Source organism: Ambystoma mexicanum, chromosome 8 (assembly GCF_040938575.1).
Source record: "Ambystoma mexicanum isolate Mex_15411 chromosome 8, UKY_AmexF1_1, whole genome shotgun sequence".
Lineage (NCBI taxonomy): Eukaryota > Metazoa > Chordata > Amphibia > Caudata > Ambystomatidae > Ambystoma > Ambystoma mexicanum.
In genome coordinates, this window is record NC_090929.1 from 324,586,298 (window position 1) to 324,608,541 (window position 22,244).

Genomic DNA, 22,244 nt, shown 5'->3' on the forward strand with positions numbered 1-22,244 from the left:
TAATATTGCATTAATTGCTGAACTGTTTTTATTCATGGTGTGCTATGATTTTGAACTGATTCTGTGTTTTCACATGCAAGTGTGGGGGTGCAGTCTGTGGGCCTCATTACAAGTAGGGCGGTAAGGGTTAACGGTCTCCGGTAACGAGACCGGTGCCGTTAAACCCCTACCGCCCTACTACGAGTTCCCTTTGCGGGTCCCGTCCTTAACGCCTGCCTTAAGCAGCCTCGCGGAAGACTGCCTTAAGCAGGCGTTAAGGACGAGATCCGCAAAGGGACTCTAGAGCTAATAACGGTAGCGCAATTTGCGGTGCCGTTATTAGCACCTTCCCCATTCCTTCCCCATTCCCATTGAGCCCTATGGGGGCTCAAATGGGAATGGGGAAGGGCCTGGTGAATGGGGAATTCCCGGTCCCGCCAACCTTGGAATGGACCGGTAATTGCTCCATTCACCAGGGCGGAGTGGGAATGAGTTTGGAGGCAGCCATGGCGCTAATAGCTCCATGGCTACCTCCAACCTCGTAATGAGGCCCTGTGTCTTAATTGCTGGATAACTCAGGGGCAATGTGATCGTCTTGGAAGCAAGAACACGCAGAGCAACATCGATGCTTAGAAACCGCTTTGGTATTAAGCGCGTTATAAAAACCAATTACAATTACTTGTTTCATGTTAAAATTGTCTCAAAGAAGTTTTTCTTGGTCTGCTGAAATCATGAATTCAGCTTGAAATGGATTCCCGTCCCACCTACTACAGTGTAGCTGTTTCCGGGTGGTGTAAGCTGGCTGTTTGTGATTGATTGAAGCAAGGGCTTCCAAGTCCCTTCCTCAAGACCCCTAACCATGCCAGGGCTTGGGGATAACCACTATGTAAATAACTAACCTTTTAGATTTGCTGTGGAGTGAACTTGGCACTTAAGGACTAGACTTGGAAACCCCTGGATTGGAAGCCGACTGCAATGTTAACGTATTGCTCAGTCACATGGCACAACATGGGGCTGAACGACCACTGCAGCCCTTGGAAAGTGAAACAGGAGAAAGCCGCATGAAGACAGAACTAAAAGGACCATGGAAAGCAAATCCAGGCCGTGCTCTGCCCGACATCCAGCTGCTGCTTGCCCAGAAGTCCTGAGGGAGCAGTCGCCCAGTTGCTGTATGAGTGCTTGACCAAAGCATACCCTGTACCCACAAACCATGGAAGTGTGTGTATAATAAAACAAACACTGATCCCAGGGGTCCCCGAGTGAGAAGCCTCTGCTGTTTCGGTACCCACTCTGCATAGGTTCAGACAATGCAAGTTAGCATTTTCAAAGCGGGTGGCATTTGCAGATGTGCCGGAGTTTAAGGTCCCTCCAGTGTCCATTCTCTGAAACCTCCATTGCTTTCAGCATCAACCTTGTGACGTTTCCTCAAAGAACAATATCTTGTACCCAAGATGGCTGCATGTTTAAAGAGAAAGCTGGAGACCCGACAGTGCAGACACTAAGCTGAAAAGGTTCGGTGGGAAGAGATTCAGGAAGACACGTCTGCGTGTGTATGTGGCCTTTTCGTACACATACGTGTGAAGAGACGGTGCTTCCCTATAGTCCGAGGTGCACACTCCTCTCATAATAAGCACAGGTGCAGCATAAATCAGTGTCCCTGTACCCTGCCAGAGGACCAGAGTCTCTTCTCCCCGTGTAAGGGAGGGATCCTTGATCGGTTTGTTGGGGCCCGGGAGCAATTGCAAGATTTCCAGGATGCAAAAAAATAAAGATAGCTCCCTAAACATTTTGATAGACCCAGGGAGACAATGTGAGGGTGTAAGAATACCAGAAAATTCTGAGCCAATTTACTTGCAAAAAGAATGTGCACAGATTGTGACAAAATTAAATGCCCTTAAGCGAGAGCATGCAGAATGTTCACCACAAAAGCATGAACTTCAAAGTACAGCGATACGAAATAGAGTCCTCTTTACATCAGATTATTGAATTAGGACACAAGGTGTATGAGCCAGACCTTATATAAAGGGAGTTTTGAACAGAAAGAAATGACTGGTCACAGAAATAACAAGGAGAATTTATTAATCAGGTACAACGCAGGATTCCAAATTGAGGGGAGCTGGGAATTCTTCAGCTCCTGCTTCTAGCCGAGAAGTGCCTGGTTTGCTGTACAGCAACAATACATTTCATGGGTGCCGTGGTACACCTTTGCAACATTTCTGACCTCACGGAATCCACTGAACATTGAATCCTTTCCCATTGCACGAGTGAAAGCCACCCCCCGCCCCCCGTGCAGACTCGCCTGCCAATGGAGATCAATGGAGTCCTCCCCATATTTGCATTGTTGGCAATCCTACAATTCAAGGGAGACCCACTGTTTTTCTTAAAATGTACATCACAGCCATGGAGCCTCAGTTGTGTTCCACATCATAGGCGTCATGAGTTCAGTAGAGTCCCAGCTCTTGGCTGCGTTCATGGCATGTGTCTCCTTCTAGCCCCATACAGTGGCATTGATTCTCTGTGGTGTGGCTTCTCGTGGTCTCTCGTGGATGGTCCCATCTTATTTCACCATTTCCCTGTACGTACGAACATCAATAATGGTCCATAATCTCCTAGTTCCCTTTTGCTATTTGTTTTATAATGGCCCTTGGATGAAGTGTTAAATTGCTGGCTTCGGACTGAGCTCGGTCCTTCCTCGCATTATTGCTGCTATAGCTTTTTTTTTTTTTTACCTCCTCCCCAACCATTCAGTGGCATTGGAGTCCAACATACCATATCTGTCATCACCCTCTACAAATGCCTTCTGCAACACCAAGGGCACGTTCATCTGATCTGGTTCTAGTGCAGACTAGCTGGCCCCTGATGCATGCAGGGACTTTGAGCAAGTATTTAGTGATTGGCTCAATCACATGAATGGTGGGCACACGCACACGCACATGCGCGCACACGCGCACACACGTGTCCCACTGCCCTATTGGGGCCTGTCTGGCCCCTGAAGGGAAGTGGGACACGTACATTCGTTTTTATTTCCAGTTTCGTAGCAAAAAACAATATTCTTGGGGTGCTGTGGTGGGGCGAGAGGCCATGGAGAGGGTGCCCAGTTATTTCATGACTGAAAATTAATCGCCAAGAAATTCACCTACAATATATCATTTACTAAAGAGGTACAGATGGTAAGTTTGGGAAAGATGACAATGTTTTTTCAGGCATGAGGTGTGGGATTCCTGGTTAATGAGGCAGTTCTGGGGGTTTCCCCTCGCGTTTAGTGCTTCTCTGAATTCAAAAACCATGAACATTCAAAAATGAAAACTTGTGGGAATGAAACTTTCAGGGGTAATGCATGGAACCATGGGAGCTGCGGGGATAGCTGCAAGGAGACATAGGAGTGTTTTTAGGAGGTGCAGAGCGTCTGGTATGCACCCTCAAAGGTTGCCTGGCAAGGATGTACTAGAAATAAAACCTGATGTTGGTACAGCCTAAGTACAGACTTGCTGCCCCTGATAGACTAGCATGCCCGATGTTAGGCCACATCTCGGTTATAGCCTAGGGAATGGTCATTAGTTGCATCTGGAAAAGGAGGTACGGCACTGAGCTCCCGGTGGCACGGGAAGACTATTGGTGGTCAGAGGCACAGTTCAGATCTGTGCCTGTTTGCATTATTTGGAGATGCCTGAAGGTCTCCGGTCTCGAAGTAGATGTATACTTGCAAAAGAGTTAATGGATGTTGGATTAAAGTGAGACGAACCCCACTACGTGTCTTGAATTGAAGGGCTGCTCACCGATCTCATGTGTGGTGACAAGCATCCGTCCTCATCAAAGGCAGAAGTTGGGTAGCCGTGGTCTCTCATAGACAAACCACCACATGGTGATTTGCGATTGCAAGTGGTTGATATTGTCATGCTGGAATTGAGAGTTGTTAATGTTGTGAAGAGGGGTGGGACAAAGTAAAGCACTTGGGAGATGAGGTGGGCTTGAAAAGCAAGAGAACCTCTTGAGTAGGCATCTTGATTGCACAGGTGACTCCAGCATTTTTAGGCTGGTGATGGATGCCGCATCGTTGATGACTTAAATGATTGACATTACACTGTTGCGATCATTTCCTTCCCAGAGGGATGTGTGTTTGGCTGCTGCTTAGTTTGAGCAAGCTGGGTTTGGAGCATGTCTTTCTGTCTGAAACACTGTGGAAGGATTGTCATATTGTTCTAACTGGTTTACTGTGGTTCCTACTGCTTCTGCTTGCCCCTGTCCTAGCAGTTGAAGAATTGCCAAAGGACCAATAACCGCTATATACTCTTGCATGGGCAAAGAAGGATGGCCAGAAGACCTGGTGACCAGGAATCTCGCAGGCACCTTTCTGAGCTATCCCTATCCGCAAGGGCGCTACCCTAAACGGCATTCTTTCTAGAGATCTGCATGAATGAATGAATGTGTCGATGTAGGGCTGGGTCATGCCTCGTCTGTGTTCCTCGCTCAGGGGCTGCATCCTTTCTTGCATTCAAATGATTGTGAGGAAGGGATGTTTTCATTTTTGTGCTTCAGTTCAGTATGTACAAGAAAGATCTTGAATCGTTCTAAGAAACCCTTTTGAATGAGCTGGTGGAAGCATGTTTGAAAGAACATGTGAGCACTGTTATCTGGTGGAAAAGACGTTACAGCTTGTGGCTGCAGTAACCGCCATGAAACAAATGTTCTTTGAAAAACTCAAGAAAAACAACTTTAACATTGGAATTGACGGGGTGAAGGGAAAATACCTCCTCGGGGGATTCTGGGCAAATTGCCATGTGACACAATATCACTAAAGTATAAGTGATAGATTCAGAATACTCTGGTAGAGGTCTTGCAGCCAATTAACATAACCTTTTCTTCTGCCTACCTGTCAGCACAACGTTTTTTTTCTCCCCTTGGGTTTACGTGCGTTCAGTGAGAAACAACTTCCCAGTCATGTCCGCAATGTTCTCTTTGTTGGTTAAATTCTCAGTAAAAACCTGGATCTTATAGCCCTGTGATTGCAACTTTTGAGGAAAATCCTTTATATTTTTTTTTTTTAGAGTAGCGGTGCTGTTATTGGATAGCTCCCTGTGTCACGTCTGCTCTTTGCATAATAATAAAGGCCCACTATTGGCCAGAAACTGACAAATCTCAGCAGATGAACTTGGAGCTGTTGACCTCCACTTTCTACCATTCAATGCTGATTTGGCCATCATCCTGGTGGGAGGGGCAGGGATACACCTATCCTCGTGGCTATTTATCCTTGAAGCCATCCCAATGTCTGAATCCTCCTCCTTATAGAAGGATGCGGCCTTGCCTTCAGAAGTCATCTGGGTTTGGGATGTTTGTGTACTACTCTGGATGAGGAGTGTCCTCATGGCACCGCCTTGAAGTGCCCTCCTATCGGTGCATTTTCCCAAAAATGGGGAGCCTGCAAACTTCTCTGTGCAAGCGCATGCAGGGTGGAACACTCACCCTTACACATTTTTAGGTATCTGGTGTTGACTGAAACATAGTGTTGGAAAAACCCAATCGCATTAGGTGGTATCAATGTGATGAAGACAGCCCTGCTGCCCGGGTGCAATCAAGCTGGCGCAGTGTTGGTGACGCAGAGTGTCTGCTGCTGTCCCAGAGCATGTAGGTCGCCGAGTGAATCACAGCCTTTCCCAAGGCTGAAGATCTGCAACTCGCCCTGTTTGATTTGAACCGCAAGGTTTTACACCTTTATGGTTTGTGTCCTGAGGGTGGCTAGTGATGCAACCGAACACCCAGCTTTGCCCATGACTGTGCTGCAGTGTGGACCCTTAGCTTCTGGGCCACTAGCTTAACATGCCTGGGTATGGCACCACTTCAACTCACTGCAAGAGGTCTCACCAATGAACCTGAATTGCTGCAGAGATCACAACAAGAAACTCTTCTGAGAGTAATCGCTGCCTATGGTGTTTTGGGGATTACATTTCCAACCCTGGTTTGAGCATAAATCAGACGTAATGCTTTGCTTTAAACCTTTGTATTCAATAGTTCGAGAATGTGTGCAGTTGTTATAGTGTGGTGATGTTTATTAGCTGTTTTCTTGATAGGATATTATTGTGAGACATTCCTGTTTGTATAGAGGTGGATTGTTGTAATCTTCTGTTGCGATTGAAACCGTGTTCTCTGCTATATTTTTGGCTTGTCTAACCATCTTGGTCAGCCTGCACATTCAGTCTGGCTACTTAGAGGTGAGTTAGATATTTTAGAAAACCCTTGTATGAATTTACAATTCTGTTGTATGTACGGGGGTACCTGGAAGCTTTGGAAGGACCACCAAGGGCCACAAGAAAACTCTACGGGAAGGGAGCCTATAGGCCAAATTCCCTGTCTGTCACTCAGTGGTACCCAGCAGGTGGTGGTGGCATAAAGTTCTCAACTGATTAGTCTCTTTACTTTGATTCATTGCAGCCAGTTTGTGGTTCTCTCATGGGCTTATAGCCGTAACAAATTGTCTCTTATTTGAATTGCAGCTCCGCCTGGATGAGGTGAACAGCACCGCGGCCCAACACCGGCTTCATGCTCTTCTTGAGGATCTTATGGAGGTGGAGAAGGTCCTCAAAGACGTAGATATCCTCTCGGCTCTGGCAAAGCTGCTGCCAAAAGGCGCTTGTGCCAGCAAAGTCCCTCCTCCATCCTCCAACACGACCAGCTATAGTGGAAACTTCACCGCCAGCAATGCTACGAGCGAGGAAGGGGACGAGGATCAGGCCGGCGAAAACCCACAAAGCCAATTCTCAGCCTTTGTCCAGCTCTGGGCTGGACTGCAGCCCATTCTGTGTGGCAATAACAGGTATACAACACTTGTCTTATATATAGAACATTACCCTCACTGAGTATGTCTTTTTTTCCCCATTGTTTTTTGGGGTTGTTTTTTGGGCTATAAAGATGGGCTTTATTGGACCTGACCCACATGCTGGTGGCTCTAAACGGGGTACAGCTCTGTAGAGTTAGTGCCACCCACACGCGTCACAGATGAGATGTTTGCACCAGTCCCAGCTTCCATATAATGTTCACAATCGACATGTTAGTAAAGAAGATTCAATGGCATTCCAATTTGTGAAGATCTCAGATGCATTCCTGAAGTTTCATGTTTGTGGCAATTCAGTCTGCTTCACTTTCTAATCCCAAAACCAGATTTTACCTTTGATTTGGATGTCGATTACACTTTAAAGACAGGGGTCTGCAAACTTTGGCTGGCCAGATGTTTTGGACTGCATCTCCAGTGTTATCTAGCATACTCTAGCTGTAGTCAAAGATATCTGTTAGTGCCAACATTTCAAACCCCTGATTAAGGATTTTGACAGGCCCCCAAAATGATCACTGCTTTGAAAATGTAATCACAGCCATCAAGAAGAGCAAATAAGGGGGATAATCCATTGTGCTGCCTTAATGGCTAAACCACTTGCCGCCTGGCAGTCTTGCATCAATGGAGTTCATTATTGGGCACTGCTGCTTTAGCCGTGATGCGAGACTGCCCAGGTTAATGCCAGATTGCGCCAAGTCAGTGAGGTGGCTTGCGTGCTGCAATGTGCCACTGATTTGCCCGATCGAGTTTACAACTCAACCGCGCCCTTTAAGTAGCCTCAGTCATCCCTCCCGGATAACAGTCCAGCGTGTGTACTGTGCACTACAGCAATGTATGCACATGCGATTACATGTACAGTTACTATTCGGAATGGGTGTGTTTAACTGATGTGGGGCGTGGTGTCCTGTGGCCCCACTGTTGCCTTGGGAAATAAAACCCCCGCACTGCCTTATATGGTCTTCTATGTAGGCTCAGTAGCCCCCTTTTGCATGTCATTGACTGGGTTGTGGTTTAGAGATGATTGCCATTACTTCTGTATAGGGACCAAGTCTTGAGTATGTGACCTCTGCCTGCTTATTGCGCTAGCACTTCCCCATCAGAATGAACTTGGTATGAGTCCTAGAGATGTCACAATGTGTGCCAGTCCATTACATGTCTGTGTTTAATTATGATTGCCCTATGGGCCTGTGCCAATCTCCATACGTTGTGTCCCAGTGCCAGCCCCATGAGCCATCCATTGGGAGCAGTCACTGGCACTGCAGACCTTTGTTCCTTTCATACGCCAGCCCGTATTGGATAAGCTCTGTGACAGTCTAAGGAGTCCTCCTGTGCCAGTAGTCGAAGACCCTACGCTGCAGTGTCAGCCGATATAGCTATCCATCTCCTTGGGTCAAACACTCTATATCTTTAGCATAAAGGTCCACCACCCAGTGTAAGATGAAGGTGACCATCCACCTAGGGTTCTGTGCCTTGAGTTAGATCAATGCAGCTCTGAGAAAAATGCCCTGCAACACCTACACAAGTGAGTTGATGCTCTGCTGTACACATTCCCTGCACTGTTCACGCAGGCGAAAGTCCATGTAGTCATGAGCAACTCCCTGCACAGCCCACACAGGTGAGACAATGTAACCTGCAGCAAACCCCCCTGCACCCCCCTCCCATGTATAGTTTTGCAACTTTCCCTGCACTCTTCACACCTGTGGGAAGTAATATAGCTTGCAGTACAAGCCAGCACTGTGCACACATGGTTACATTTAACATAGCTGTGAGCACATTCCTGGTGAGGCACATGGTAGCCCAGATCAAATCCCCATTTTATCGCACGCGGGCAAATTGTCAGCATAGTTGTGAGCAAATCCCTGCACCACTCACACCGATGAGACCATGTAGTCTGGAGCAAAAGCCCCTGTACCGTACACACGAGTGAGAGCTAACCTAGGTCTGAGGCAATGCCGCGCATCATCCAAGCAGGCAAACAGGTTCTCGCTGGCTTCAGCCACACAGGTGAGAGACAAAGTAATTCTGACACACCGTGAAGAATCACTATAGCACTCATTCTCCTAAGTGGCCCATTTACATATGGAAGCTGCCAATTCCAGAATCAATCGCACGTCATCTAGAACCTGACCCCTCCAGTACTATATTAACCTATTGTTACCATGCATAATCCTGTAGGATCATCGAACCCGAGGCCCTCAAACATGGGAACATGAGCTCGCTGGGGTTCACGAACAAGGAACAGCGGAACCTTGGCCTCCTAGTTCACCTTATGACCACCAATCCCAAGATCCTCTACTCTCCTGTGGGAACAGAAGTGGACAAGGTCATCATGAAGGTGAGTGGCGGACACTGTTTGCAATTAGACTGTGAAGAGATTTCCTTTTTCTGTTTTATCGAGATGTGCATGTTTGAAGTGAGCGGTCCCAGATGCAATGGCATCCTCTCTCCAAAATTATAGAGGTTGGCTGCGACTTCACCAGCTCTTTAACCACAAAGGATGTTCAAGGAAATGACATCACATGATCTCCAATCACATAGCGTTGAGTGACATGATTGAAATAAAGGAATTGGATTGAAAATCCTATGTTCAATACAAACAAGGTGGAGGCCATTAAATGGTTCTCCAAGCACCATTTCCAGGACATCAATGTCTCATTCGCTCACGAGGCAGGGAGCAGTACACCTGCATCTCAGCCCGCTTGGTGGAGATTTAATCACTTCAAGCACATAACCCCCACTTTAACATGTCTTCCCTGTATCCTAATCCCCACCCACTCCCCTTTCAACTTCTGTTGCAATACTGATGAGGTTGTGATTTTAGGTCCACCTGTATATCAGGCGCTAAACTTCACATTTCCGAAGTATACTCCGAGTCCTGAGATTCTCCGGCTTTCTATCCCTGGTTTCAGACATGCCAAGCCAATTTGCTCAAGCGTTCTCAAATGTGGCTCCCATACCACGAACCCCTTGTACCTTGATGTTTACTTCCTCTTATTAGCTTTCTGAACAGCTTGGAATATTTATTATTTTTGTTTGGCCTGTCTGCATTTCTTTCTCCTCGGCAGTCTGTATTTATTTCTTTTCTAAATATGTTTCCGATCCTGCCACATTTTAGGAAGTCTTTATTTATCCTTGTTATTTTTATTGATTTCTGGCTGTTTGTTCTCTTACTGTATCATCATTGTTGGTATGCTTTGTGTATTAGAAAAGTGTATAGTGTGTTTGTTGTATTGTGAAGCACCTCATTTACATTTTTCATTTTTATAATCTCATATAGCTGTAGTTTCAGGTACATAGAGGCTTACTATGAAATCCTATGAAATGCCCACACTCTGACTGGGGCTTCCGCTTGTTCCTCCATACCGTTTCCTGCCATCATATAGGAGAAAGCGGAAGGCACTGACATTGCCTGGATCCATCTATTATGCATGCAAACTCCCGGGGCCCTCTTCATGCGCTGCTTCTTAGGGGTTCAAGCCCAGGGTATTGCAAGAAAAAAGCAAATCTGTTTGTATATCTACTATATTTTCAACTGGGAAATTCATGGACATTTTCCTGCATTTCTTTGATGTACTTTATATTGTTGTAAACCTTTTATTCAGAGTGAGCCATCAGGTACAAAATGCAAACATTCCAATCATACACATAAAATCCTATAGGTAACACAATACAATCCATAAAACACAATGATGGAGCAAGTTCTCCCTGTAATCAATCTAAGACATGAACCTCTATGCCTGCATCTCTTGTGTGGAACCTGAGGGCATCCTCACTTCTTCTATGTCTGCATCTCCTGTGAGGGACCTGAGAGCATCCTCACTTCTTCTATGCCTGCATCTCCTGTGAGAAACCTGAGGGCATCCTCTCTTCTTCTATGCCTGCATCTCCTGTGAGGAACCGGAGTGCATCCTCACTTCTATGCCTGCATCTCTTGTGAGGAACCTGAGGGCACCCTCACTACTTCTATGCCTGCATCTCCTGTGAGGAACCTGAGGGCATCCTCCCTTCTTCTATGCCTGGATCTCCTGCGAGGAACCCAAGGGCATCCTCACTTTTATGTCTGCATCTCCTGTGAGGAACCCGAGGGCATCCTCCCTTTCTCTGTCTGCATCTCCTGTGAGGAACCTGAGGGCATCCTCCCTTCTTTAATGTCTGCATCTCCTGTGAGAAACCTGAGGGCATCCTCACTTCTTCTATGTCTGCATCTCCTGTGAGGGACCTGAGGGCATCCTCACTTCTTCTCTGCCTGCATCTCCTGTGAGGAACCTGAGGGCATCCTCCCTTCTTCTATGCCTGCATCTCCTGCGAGGAACCCAAGGGCATCCTCACTTTTATGTCTGCATCTCCTGTGAGGAACCTGAGGGCATCCTCCCTTTTTCTATGTCTGCATCTCCTGTGAGGAACCTGAGGGCATCCTCCCTTCTTCAATGCCAGCATCTCCTGTGAGAAACCTGAGGGCATCCTCACTTTTTCTATGCCTGCATCTCTTGTGAGGAACCTGAGGGCATCCTCCCTTCTATGCCTGCATCTCCTGTGAGGAACCTGAGGGCACCCTCCCTTCTTATATGCCTGCATCTCCTGTGAGGAAACTGAGGCATCCTCACTTCTTCCCCACGGTCCTCCTCTCAGGTGGCCAGGGAAAGGCCATCGCTTTTGGATCCCGATCCTGGGGGGGTTGATGTGCGAGGGAGGATCACCTGGGTGGAGGGAACTTGGGGAGAGGCTGTCTTTGGGTGAGACATGGTATTCCTTTCCCTTATCAAAAGGCACCCATATTTCCACTGCCTTCCACTGCCTTCATAAGCTATTGTCAATCTTTGCCTCTTTCGTACACACAAAATGTCCAACAGCCATTTCAATTTAAGACTGGGACGAGGAGGGGGCAATTGGGAATTATGCACACTTCCATTCATTCACACCACTTTGGTACTGAAGGAGGAAGAGGGCTACGGAGGAGTCCCATTGTAACAGCCAGGCTTGCCCAGCTAATAGGCTGAACTATGGTCAGGCAACTGAAGCGTAGGACTTGCACCTGCAACCATCTACCAAGTTCCAGGTTTCTAAAAGGAAGGACCCACCAGCAGAGAGGGAGGAACAGTCTGGAGAGAATGACGCGGCTGTTAGGAAGCCATGCTGAGCAGGAGTGTACAAGATATACCGGGGCCAAGGCTGGCCATGAGAGGGTCAAGAAGCTTGCATTCCTCCTTGCCCGGTGTCCACAGCAGTAGCTGTGGGACACCGAAGACTCCTGATTGCTTTTGCCCACTGGTAGCTTCCACTGTGGAAGAGCGGAACTGTGCGCAGCAAGACTCGAGGACGGCAACCGCTGCTCGCTGAGGCTCCTTTGAGGAACAAGCAGAGCGAAAGGAAGCCGGGAAGGAGAAACAAGATGTCCGGAAGAGCAGCAGCATAACAGTGAGTGTAAAGAAGGGAATACTGATCCTGGGAACTCCAGGGGCTGGTAGCAGGCCTATTTGAATGCCGAACTAACTGAAAACTATTGCAATTACTATGGAAGACTGAATTAAGGTTTTTAAAATATCGAACAAGCTGTCAAGTGGTACAAGTACTTTTGATAGTGCAACAAGCATTATTGAATACCGAACTAAAGGAAAGATGTGATGAGCATATTAAAATGCAGCACAATACAAAGGCAAGTGATAAGCATTTATGAATAACGTGAAAAGCAAGTGATGAGCACTTATTAATAGTATGAACGCAAGGTGGTGGAAAAGGGGTGAACACCAAGGAGTAAGAGGTGTGGCAATGCCAAGAGACTGCCAAGGAGAATCAGAGAGAATGCAGAAGCATAACAAAGTGGCAAGGGTTATCGGTTGCTTGACCTGCGATGGGTGGACCGTGTAGTATGACAACTGTGCCTAGATCAAGTGACCCGTGCTTGAAAAGAGCCAAGGAAAGCAAATTTAAAGAAGCTGTATGTTATAACAGTTGCTGAAGTGAATGGGAAAGAGAGCAGTCTATATGAATTATTGATAAACCTGAATGATTATGAAGTTGAACTGGAACTGCTTTGAAAGCCAGGAAATTTGAAGTGATTGTAGTTTTAAAGCTGGAAGAGCTGACTTCTTAGGGAAGGGAACACGAGGCTTTGTGAACTGTGTTGAATTCTTGGGGAAGGGAAACCCAAGGCCTTTTGGAACTGTTTTGAACTTGGGGAAGCTGAAATTAAGCCAGGAGCGGGAAGAAGCTCAGAACTTTATTTTGAACACTATTTCTTTTGCTGCTGACATCCCTACACATTGTATAGATTTAGTTGTGAGGCAAGAATAGGTTTTGGACACACAGACTTTTGAGTTGAGCCTACTGACACAGACTATCCTTGGTTTTCTTTAGGTAGGGAATCCCACCTTAGTATAGGGCAAGTTAGGCCTCACTCCATCCTGACATTTAAGATAAATAAACCATGTATTTAGAAAGCCGACTCTCTTGTCTGTCTTACTTCAGTATGCCTTCACGCTCCCCGACAGTTGATCGAACCATCTGCATGATTCCCTGCACCCTATAGCACTGCCAAAGCAGGTTAAGAGGGGCCACCACTTTACCAGTGGCCCAACGCTGTAGTAGGTGAGAAGAGATTACTATTTTAAATCTTCCCTCCCCACCAGCACTGGTGATGGCTCCCAGAGCAGAAAGAATCCTGGAGGCTAGTCACGACGTAGAGAGCCATGTACCAGTTAACACATTTTTGCCTGACCTCAATGTGACCGACTGGGGATTTAAACACTTGGTGCAATCTAAGAGGATCAATATATCTCCTAATTGGAACATGGGGGAGGGGGAATGGAAAAGCCTAATTTGTTATGCGTGAAAGGGAGAAAGCAAACACATGAGAGATGAGAGGAATCTGCGGTTCGGCCAATCTCATGACACTCAGGGAATAAGGGCATTTACAATCCAATCTGTGGGCTTTATTGGGCAATCAAGAGTAGGTTTACCCCTATAAAAGGTCTACCCCTATATAAGGACGAGGGGAAAAAAGGTGGAAATTACAGTTTGGGCAGAAGTCCATAGACAAGTTGTATGCAGAAGGGGGAGGAGAAACCTCAGCCTGTTGCAAGCTTTAACTCAGACCCTGGCCAGAGGATTGCAATTTGCAGATAACCTGTTGAGAGATTGGTCTCTGCTGCTGGCAGAGCCCATGGACTGGAAGGAGAGAACCAAAGCTTTTTGTGGGGTGTAGCCCACGAGGGCTACAGTTGCTGGTGGTTAAGATAAACTGCAGCTTAACAATCCATGCAGGGGGTAAGAGATAATTGAAGGAAACAGGAACAGCGCCCTGGCGGGGGAGACATTAAAATATCTGCTGATAAACTATTAAGACAAGGGGGGGGCGAGAGGCACTTTCTGGTCGGCTTTTGCTACAGCGAGGAGCTTGGGAAGACAATCCATGGCCCAGGAGGGCTGCATCTGGAGAAGTCGAGCAACACAAACATAGCGTGCTTAGTGCTATATCCTCTAACTCTGTGATTAAGCCAAGAAGTGTGATGAGTGCTATTTCTCGGGGACTGTGAGCCATAGATTAGTAATTGTGGATTTTGACCTTAGATCCCTATTAGAGTAGGCGTTTGCACCGGTTTCTCTCCTCCACCCTAGCATTAATAGCCTAATCTGTCCCTCTTGTGTTGTAGGTAGAAAATAACCTACATCCTATAGGCATTAACCCCATACCCCCATGTTCCACAGTCATTTCAGGCATACGTCAAAGTGGGGAGCCTCGCGGAAGACTGGTCCTTTGCTCCCTGGGGAGAATCTGAGATCACAAGGGTTACCGACCCCAACACATTTCTTCTCCACTCCACCCCCTACACTGCTGTTGTTGTTGTCAGGTAGGACAACGCTTTGTGTATAGAAATCTGTTAGACCGTCTAGTCATTTATCCACCAACCGGCTTAGTGTAACAAATAGAGGTGCCAAACTGCTGTCTGGTGGTTTTGAATATTCTGTTGGTCTCTTTGTCACTCCACACTATTACAATACTTTAAGTGCAAACGAGGAATTAGTCAATGAGATGAGCTAAAGAAAGAAAAGGGATGAAAGGAAGGACACGAGTGGAAAGAAGTAAAGCAGGGAGGATAGGAGATGAGCAGAAGGATGAGGATACAAGAAATACAAATGCAGTGGAGTTCTGAAAAGCGAAGAAAATAAGATTGGATGAGAGGAAGAACGAAGAAAGAATTAACAGACTCTGACCAAAAAAAGGACAAATCCCTTGTTCACAACTGTTGACCAACTACCATAGATGGATAAGGTATCAGAGATGGTAAGTAACTTAAGTTCTATAATAGTTTTTAAAAGTGTGTCAACAACAGAAAGGGTAAAGTATAGGAACAGGAAAGGGAGGTTTAGGATAAAAAGCTGGGTCTTCAAAAAAGGGCATTTTTAGTAGTTTGTCAAAATGACTGTCATGAAATATAGGAGACAAGGAAATTAGAAAACATCTTAGGAGGAACTGAAGGTGGATTTTTCTCCAATTATTATTTCCACACTAGCGTCTATATGTTTATCCTTCCACCCTTCCTACCAATCTTCTCATCTTTCCAATCAGTCTGGTCATCCTATCCATCATTAGGTCATTATGCACTTCCTTTCTAGCCTGTTATTCTTCTGCATTAGTTACTAGTGTATTTGTACATTTGAGGGGTGTTCATATATTTCCCTTTGTTCGTGCCTTAGTAATGATGGTGTCTTCCTCTCTTTTCCTGACGCAGGTCTTTGATCAATGTAGAGCTTTATTTTGTTCCCACTGCTGCTCAATGTAAGGGGTTTTGTTGATGAAGCCAAGGGAAAGGCACAGTCAACTATTTAATAATTAAACTTGATCACATTTAATATGGGAGCTTAATGTTAATGTCAAACTGGGAACTTAGTAGGATGGTCATGCCATTACAAATCATGACTTGGCATAGCAGGACATATATCGTGAAATGTCAGATAATCATATTGCATGACGTAAATTAGAATGGCAGACCATGATATGTTGTGGTCTTCCATACCGTTGTATCATGTCATAGTATTTAATGTGCAAACGGGGGGGGGGTAAACTGGGATTGTCAGTCGTTTGTGCCGGGGACCACTTTAATGGCATTGCTTAATTTCTGCTTATGTGGCAATCAGATATGTACTGGCCGTAGCACTGGCACAATGCACAGTTTGTGCTAGCGCAATGACTAAATTTGTGCTTGCGTTCCAGCTGTAATGCTTGTGCAAATGTCATTACACTGGGGCTAATACCAGCCATGTTTGGTAATTGGCAGGGCAAGTTCAATTACACAATTTGTGCTGCCTTGGTGCTGGCACCAAGACTGTAGTTGAACTGGTACTTCCAACTGTGAAGGATCTGATGAACATGGTGTGATAAGAGCTACATGAAAAACAGGGTATCAAAAGCCAGAGAAAGTGAACAGATGTACCATGAAGCAACAACACTATGATCAGGTGAAAATATCAGGCTGCATACTTGCATAGTTGATCTGAACAAAATAACGTTAGACCGGTCTGGGCTGAAGGATCAGATCAGGTAGTTTTAATTGTCTTTTGAAATAGGAGAGGGATTTCTGAAATATTACAAACTATATTAATTCGAATAAATGGTGGCGGTGCTGTTGCAGGGTAAATATGTGGGTGAAGTGATGCTGCCAACCTTCATAGTGGAAGACGCAGAGATGCCGAGGGCAAAGGTGCAACTGGGAGAGGTTAAAAAGATGGATCTTGCAAATGCTAAATCTCCTAGAATATATGTACAGTGTATAAAAGTATAGCGCACCGAGGTTTAAAAAAGGTTTCAAGGGACGTTAGTTAAATTAGCCATTGGTTTGATTCATGATCGACACACTCCTGATTCATGCTTGAAAGGTTTCAAAAGTATTTTAGAAACCTCTGAAAAATAAGATTGAACATATGTCTTATCGACCGACAACATTGTTCAATTTGGAGCATAAAATGATGATAAATGTATTTGTGAGAAGATTTGCAGCCAGGATTAGGAAATTGATTTTGATCAGAATGTAGTTATACCAGGTGATAGCCACTAATACTAATTATCTAGTAGATTGTATAGGATATGCTCAAGAGGAAAGCCTACCATTAGACATAACTTTACTAGAGACCGAGAAAGCATTTGATTTGTTGAAGTGGAATGTATCAAACGCTTTACAGAATAAAATTCCTGTTAAAAGAAACATATGAAGAAGAATCGAAAATAACTATTGAGAAAGTAGACGAGTTAGTATCAGGCAAGGTACCAGGCAAGGTTGCTCTATTTAACCCCAGCTCTTTGTGTTACATATTGAGTCATTAACAATTAATATCGGATCTGGTTGAAGAGTACAGGCTGCTGTGCATACAAATAATCGCATGATAATTAAACTGTATTCTGATGATGGGGCTTTTGCAAGAGACCGTAAACAGGTCTGACTGCTTCACTAAAAGTGATAGCGTAGTCACGTGTGCCTGACTACAGAATTGACATTGCTGTGACAAATATGGTACTCGTGCATTCCACTACCGCTCATCTTTCAGAAGAGTCAGCAAAGGGTCTCAATGAAGATCCGAAATGTTTTTTGTGGGGTGTACTTATTGCAAAGGATATTGACTGATTACATCATTTGAATTATGCTCCGGCATTGGTTAAGATTAAAAATATTTGAAAAAAGATGGTGGCCTCTCCGACTGTCTTGGTGTTTGGGACATAATCATTTTGTTAAGATGGTTATTTTCCACAAATATTGTTTGTTTCAGATGCTACCGATAATATTGCTGCAGCACTTTTCATTACTAAATTAAATCAAGTGTTGTGAACCTTCACCTTGGACAACAAAACTCTGCGTATAATACGACAAGCGTCAACTTGCTCCATAGTGAGGGGTGGCTTGGGACTACAAGACGTTGAGTACATCCAAGCAAACACAATTGGGTTGAAATTGATGAATTTGCTATATTAGAAAGAAGGTGGGTGGGACGGGGTCAATCTATGTGATATATAGATACCTATCGGAAATGAGTGGGATAAGCGATGAGCGGAGTAGACTGAAATGGGAGTTAGAGTTGGGAATGATGATTAATGAAAGACTTTGAGAGAAACTCAATACAAAAATACATAAAGTATTGTTGGCCACTTTTCTTGACATAGAATGCATTACTAGACCTGGACCTTCCGGAAAGTAGGTGAAGTATTTGCTAACTTGAAAAAAAAGATGAAGGACATTGGTGACTAAAGCCAGTGTTATGTTGAGCGTAATGGTCGGTGGGAGTTTGGACTATAGGTGACTGGGAAAGGATGGGCCATTTATGTAGGGTGGAGGGAAATGTATTGGAAGCGTAATGATATGATGGGGCAGTTGGGAGGCGGTGGGTTATCTTTTTTTCTCTAGAAGACCATGTTGAGTTTTGAAATGAAGTTGCCTCCTATTTTGTTTCTCTTTTGGGCCTAAGAAAGGCGCTTTTATGCTCCAATAAAGAAATTGAAGGGGGAAAAAAAGCAAATCCTGACATTGGGCCAGTCTGAAAGTCATATCTCGTATTTCACCGGTAGTACTGCCAGCACACATCCAGTAACTGTTGTAAGAGCAGTGCAGAGTGGGTCATTGCCCTTATGGTTCAACTAGTAATGTGTAGATGCCACCAAGAAGTTCCCCAGAGTCATGTGATCTTATAGAGCCCCACACAGGACCCTGTGTGTTACCTGGCTTGGGCAGGCTGTGCCTGCCGGTGTTTGGTGACACACAGACCGATGGCACACGCTGACCGGGGTTCTGAGTCTAATGTTGGGACCACCACTGGTTTCGGCCACACTGCCTGTCGAAGCCCTAAACCACAACCCTGTGGAGCATTAGCCTTGCGTGCTTCCGGCCCCGGTAACGGAAAGGAGAACCTGCTGGTAGAGGGCAGTTGAGTCCAGGTAAAAAAATGGTTAATTGAGCACAATGGCAACTGTCCATAAAGTGGGGTCTCACGGAAACTGGAAACTTTGTGCAAAGTGGGTGTAATGTTAACAAACAACAATGTGTTTCTGGAAATATGCAATGATGTGCCGAATGGGCATAATGGAGGTAGAAAACTGGCCATAATATAAACTTGAAATCTTGTGCTAACAGGTTTGCTCAGAACCAGCCATGATTTATTTACTTACTAGCCATAATGTAAACTGGTAATGTGTTAGGTTCATGCATACCTCCAAATCAAGCGAACAATATTTATTCATCAAACTAATAGGTGCCGTATGCTGGTAGTGCCACTTGGAATATTTCATGAATTGATTTCATAAATATTAGTTTCATTGATCTACTGTTTGTTTACCTGTAGTAGTTTGTTGAGAGGTTACGTTTTAGCCGCCATGTTTTATTTGTATTCTTTGATGGTTGCATCTCGCTTCTTGTTGTTACTTGGACCAGGTTCTGCTGATCACCCAACACCTGAAGCATCGCCCACTGAAAGTGAGACTCGCCCTTTAATCAGCAGTCTCCTTTAATGCCAGAATTGGTGCTGTCCTAGACTTTCTTGCGGGCTCGCATTGGGGATCAGTAGTTCCAATGTTAAAATGTGTTCATCCAAAACTCTCATACTAACTTGGGGGAGGGGGACTAGCGATTAGGCCCTCCCTCCCCTCCGATTTGCTACAGCCCGCACTCCCTAACCATGAACCAGGGCTTTTTAAGTCTGTGACATTTGGAGGTAATTGAGGAACAGTTGCACCTTAAACACCAAAGTTCTTTGAGGAGTGAAGTTTGCACATGCAAACAGTACATTATTTTCTCTTGGAGAAGAACCATGTGTGCCTTTTTATTCATTTTGGATTCGAAGAAGTAATGCTGGAACTGTTAATCTTTCCTGGGGGGGCTCTGCCTCTTCTCAGAGCACAGGAGCGCTGTGGTCTGAAAGTTGGAGAACATTATCGATTTGCGGCCCGATTCTGAGGCGCACCCGTAGAGGAGCAACACTATTCTTAAAAGCACCATATTCTGTTAAACTCAGCATGCGACGGTCTGGCATCAAAGCTTCCACTTTTGCAGGTGCCGGATTTATGGCCCGACAACGGCCTTAGCAATGCAGGGCAGGCGCTATGAGGGAAATCTTTCCAAAGCCCTGGTTTGTATGTAAAAACAACCATTGGCAATGAAAACAGTTTGGGCTTTTGTGTATGCATGGGAAAGGCACTTGCCAGGCACTGCCGTAGTGGTATTAACTGGTCATTGGCGCTATCAGGTGAGAAAATGGTGTGAGTACCTGGGCATCTAATAGCCGTGCCTGACAAATGCCTAATACTTATCCACAAGCCAAACGGTTGGCTTTGACAATGCTTGTTTTTAACAGGACTTTGGTGAAGGACACGCATAGTGCTTCTAAATCGATTGGCCCAGGCAGACCTGGTAAAATAATTTTTGTTAGGCCAGTAGTGCTTTTAAACCTTCAATTAAGTCATTAACTGTCAGAAGACTACTTTGAAAAAACACTGGCAGTCTAAAATAGCAGGGACTTAATATCTAGCTTTTTCTGTGGGAATTATTTAAAGGGGAGCCATTCTCTAGTTCTGCTCAATTTGTTTCTGGCCACGGCCTGTTTGTGTTGTGTCCTGCACATGTTTGCCCTATGAATCATCGGTGTCCTCAGTGACGGGGTTAAAATCTCCTGACTTCCTGGACCAGAGCAGTTGCATCGCTTCCATTGGTCAGCCTGCCTTTGCTGCAGTGGACCATTCCTCTCCCCAGGTGGCAGAGCACTAGCATTTGGCATGGGGTAACTAAGGTGGACTTTAATTTGAGTGACAAATGTGGGGACCTGCGAGAGAATTGTAACTGACAAGACTTGACCGTTATGTGTATCAGGGGCGTTGGTGACACAGAGCACATGGACATCATTTCTTCAGAAGTTAGACAATCACTAGTGGTCAGTAAGGACCACAGTTGGTGACAAATCTGAGTGTCCGGTGAGCTGAATCAATTGTGTGCCAACCTCTGTTATGCTGAGATCTATCAGCGGCACAAGAGCTGGTGACCCGGTCGGGAGGGTAAATTAAAGACTTAAAAGGTAGTTTTCCTGGCTTTACCCGCCCCCATTTCTCCTTCAATGCATCTCAGAGAGCTTATGGTTGTGATGCACTGAACCGAGTTTAAGAGGACTGCTGGAGCCTGGGTGTTCACTCATGGTGCGAAAGACGGGGGGACTGAGGCCTTCCACTCATTTTTTTTGACCTGGTTAGACCTGTAAAGAAGTGATTGGTGTTTGGAAGCACCCAGTAGCTGCTTGTATATATTTCTACGTGCATGTGTTTATGTATTCATTTAAAGCCTGCCTATGTATCATTGAATAAGAAAAGGGTTGGCACACAGATTTGGTAGCTTGGTCATGCCAGTGTGGCTCATGGTATCCATTACTGTGATATTCAGGCTGTACAGTTCCTCTACTAACCTACAGGGGTCCATACTAGTACTAATAGGCATGGTAGGTGGTGGAGGCACACATCCAGTCATGCGCACATCCACACTGCATGTGGCCGCCATTCAGGACTCCAGAGACTTATGTTGTCCCCTTCTCCCAGGCAGCGCCTGGAGACCCCCTCATCTCCTTGAAGGGAGCAAGGTATTAGAAATGGGTGACATTCATATTGGTATGGGAGACAGATCAGAACTAGCCATCTATAAAAATAAAAAAAATACAAAGCGTTTCCACTCCTCCACTCCTGCACTGCTGGCTGGTGTCAGTCCTTGACGCATGAACGGAGTCTTTAATCGGCTCCACAGTCCCCAAGCCCGGCCTTTTCTGCTGGAGGTTCAGATGAGGCAAAACTCCGCACTCGGCAGCCGAGGTCTCTGAGCGTATTCTCTGGGCGCCATCTCTATTTTTGGGCCGCCGCCGTCACTGTTGTCTGACGGCGCTGCGTCAGCCGCATCTTCCTGACGAGTCTCGTGAGAGCAAAGCGCGTGTCCGATTGATGCGGCAACACCTGCTCTCTCAGGAGTGTACAACCTGTGTACAAGAACCCACGCTATCTGAAGACAAGATGTCACCAAAAAGCGGGGAGGGGGTGCTCCAGAACCTTGTCATGTGTTGTCTGAATAGCACATACACTTTGCATGCCTCAGGAGGAAGCAGCATAGCCTTCCGGTGATCAGGCGGAAGTAGCGGCTGGTGATTTTTTATTTTTATTTGGAGAGGCGTGAATGTTCCCCCGAATGTACAGGAGCAAACTAGTTTAGCGGGCAGACTGAACCAAGCCTGGAGGGGAATGCTCGGGCAGGGGGCCTATACTTGTCCGCCACCCCATCCCCAAGATATATTTTTTTATTGCATTAAAATCATGCTTTTCAGCGCACAGCCTGATAGAAATTGATACACCAAGCCAGTTTGCAATGGATTTGCATGTTAACACATGAAAAGAATGAAATCGAGGCAAGTCATCAACATTGCACAGGAGCATTTTTCAGTT

The 22,244-nt window shown here is 45.6% G+C and overlaps 1 protein-coding gene across 2 annotated transcripts in view; it reads left to right on the forward strand.

The window, feature by feature from the left end:
- Positions 1–22,244, forward strand: part of ABCA2 (ATP binding cassette subfamily A member 2) — a 1,079,583-nt gene that overhangs the window by 580,196 nt on the left and 477,143 nt on the right. For both annotated transcript variants that reach the window (XM_069609742.1, XM_069609743.1), the window contains exons 9-10: positions 6,468–6,787; positions 8,978–9,137. In XM_069609742.1, the coding sequence (XP_069465843.1) occupies positions 6,468–6,787; positions 8,978–9,137 (480 nt within the window). The remainder of the gene's footprint in view (positions 1–6,467; positions 6,788–8,977; positions 9,138–22,244) is intronic.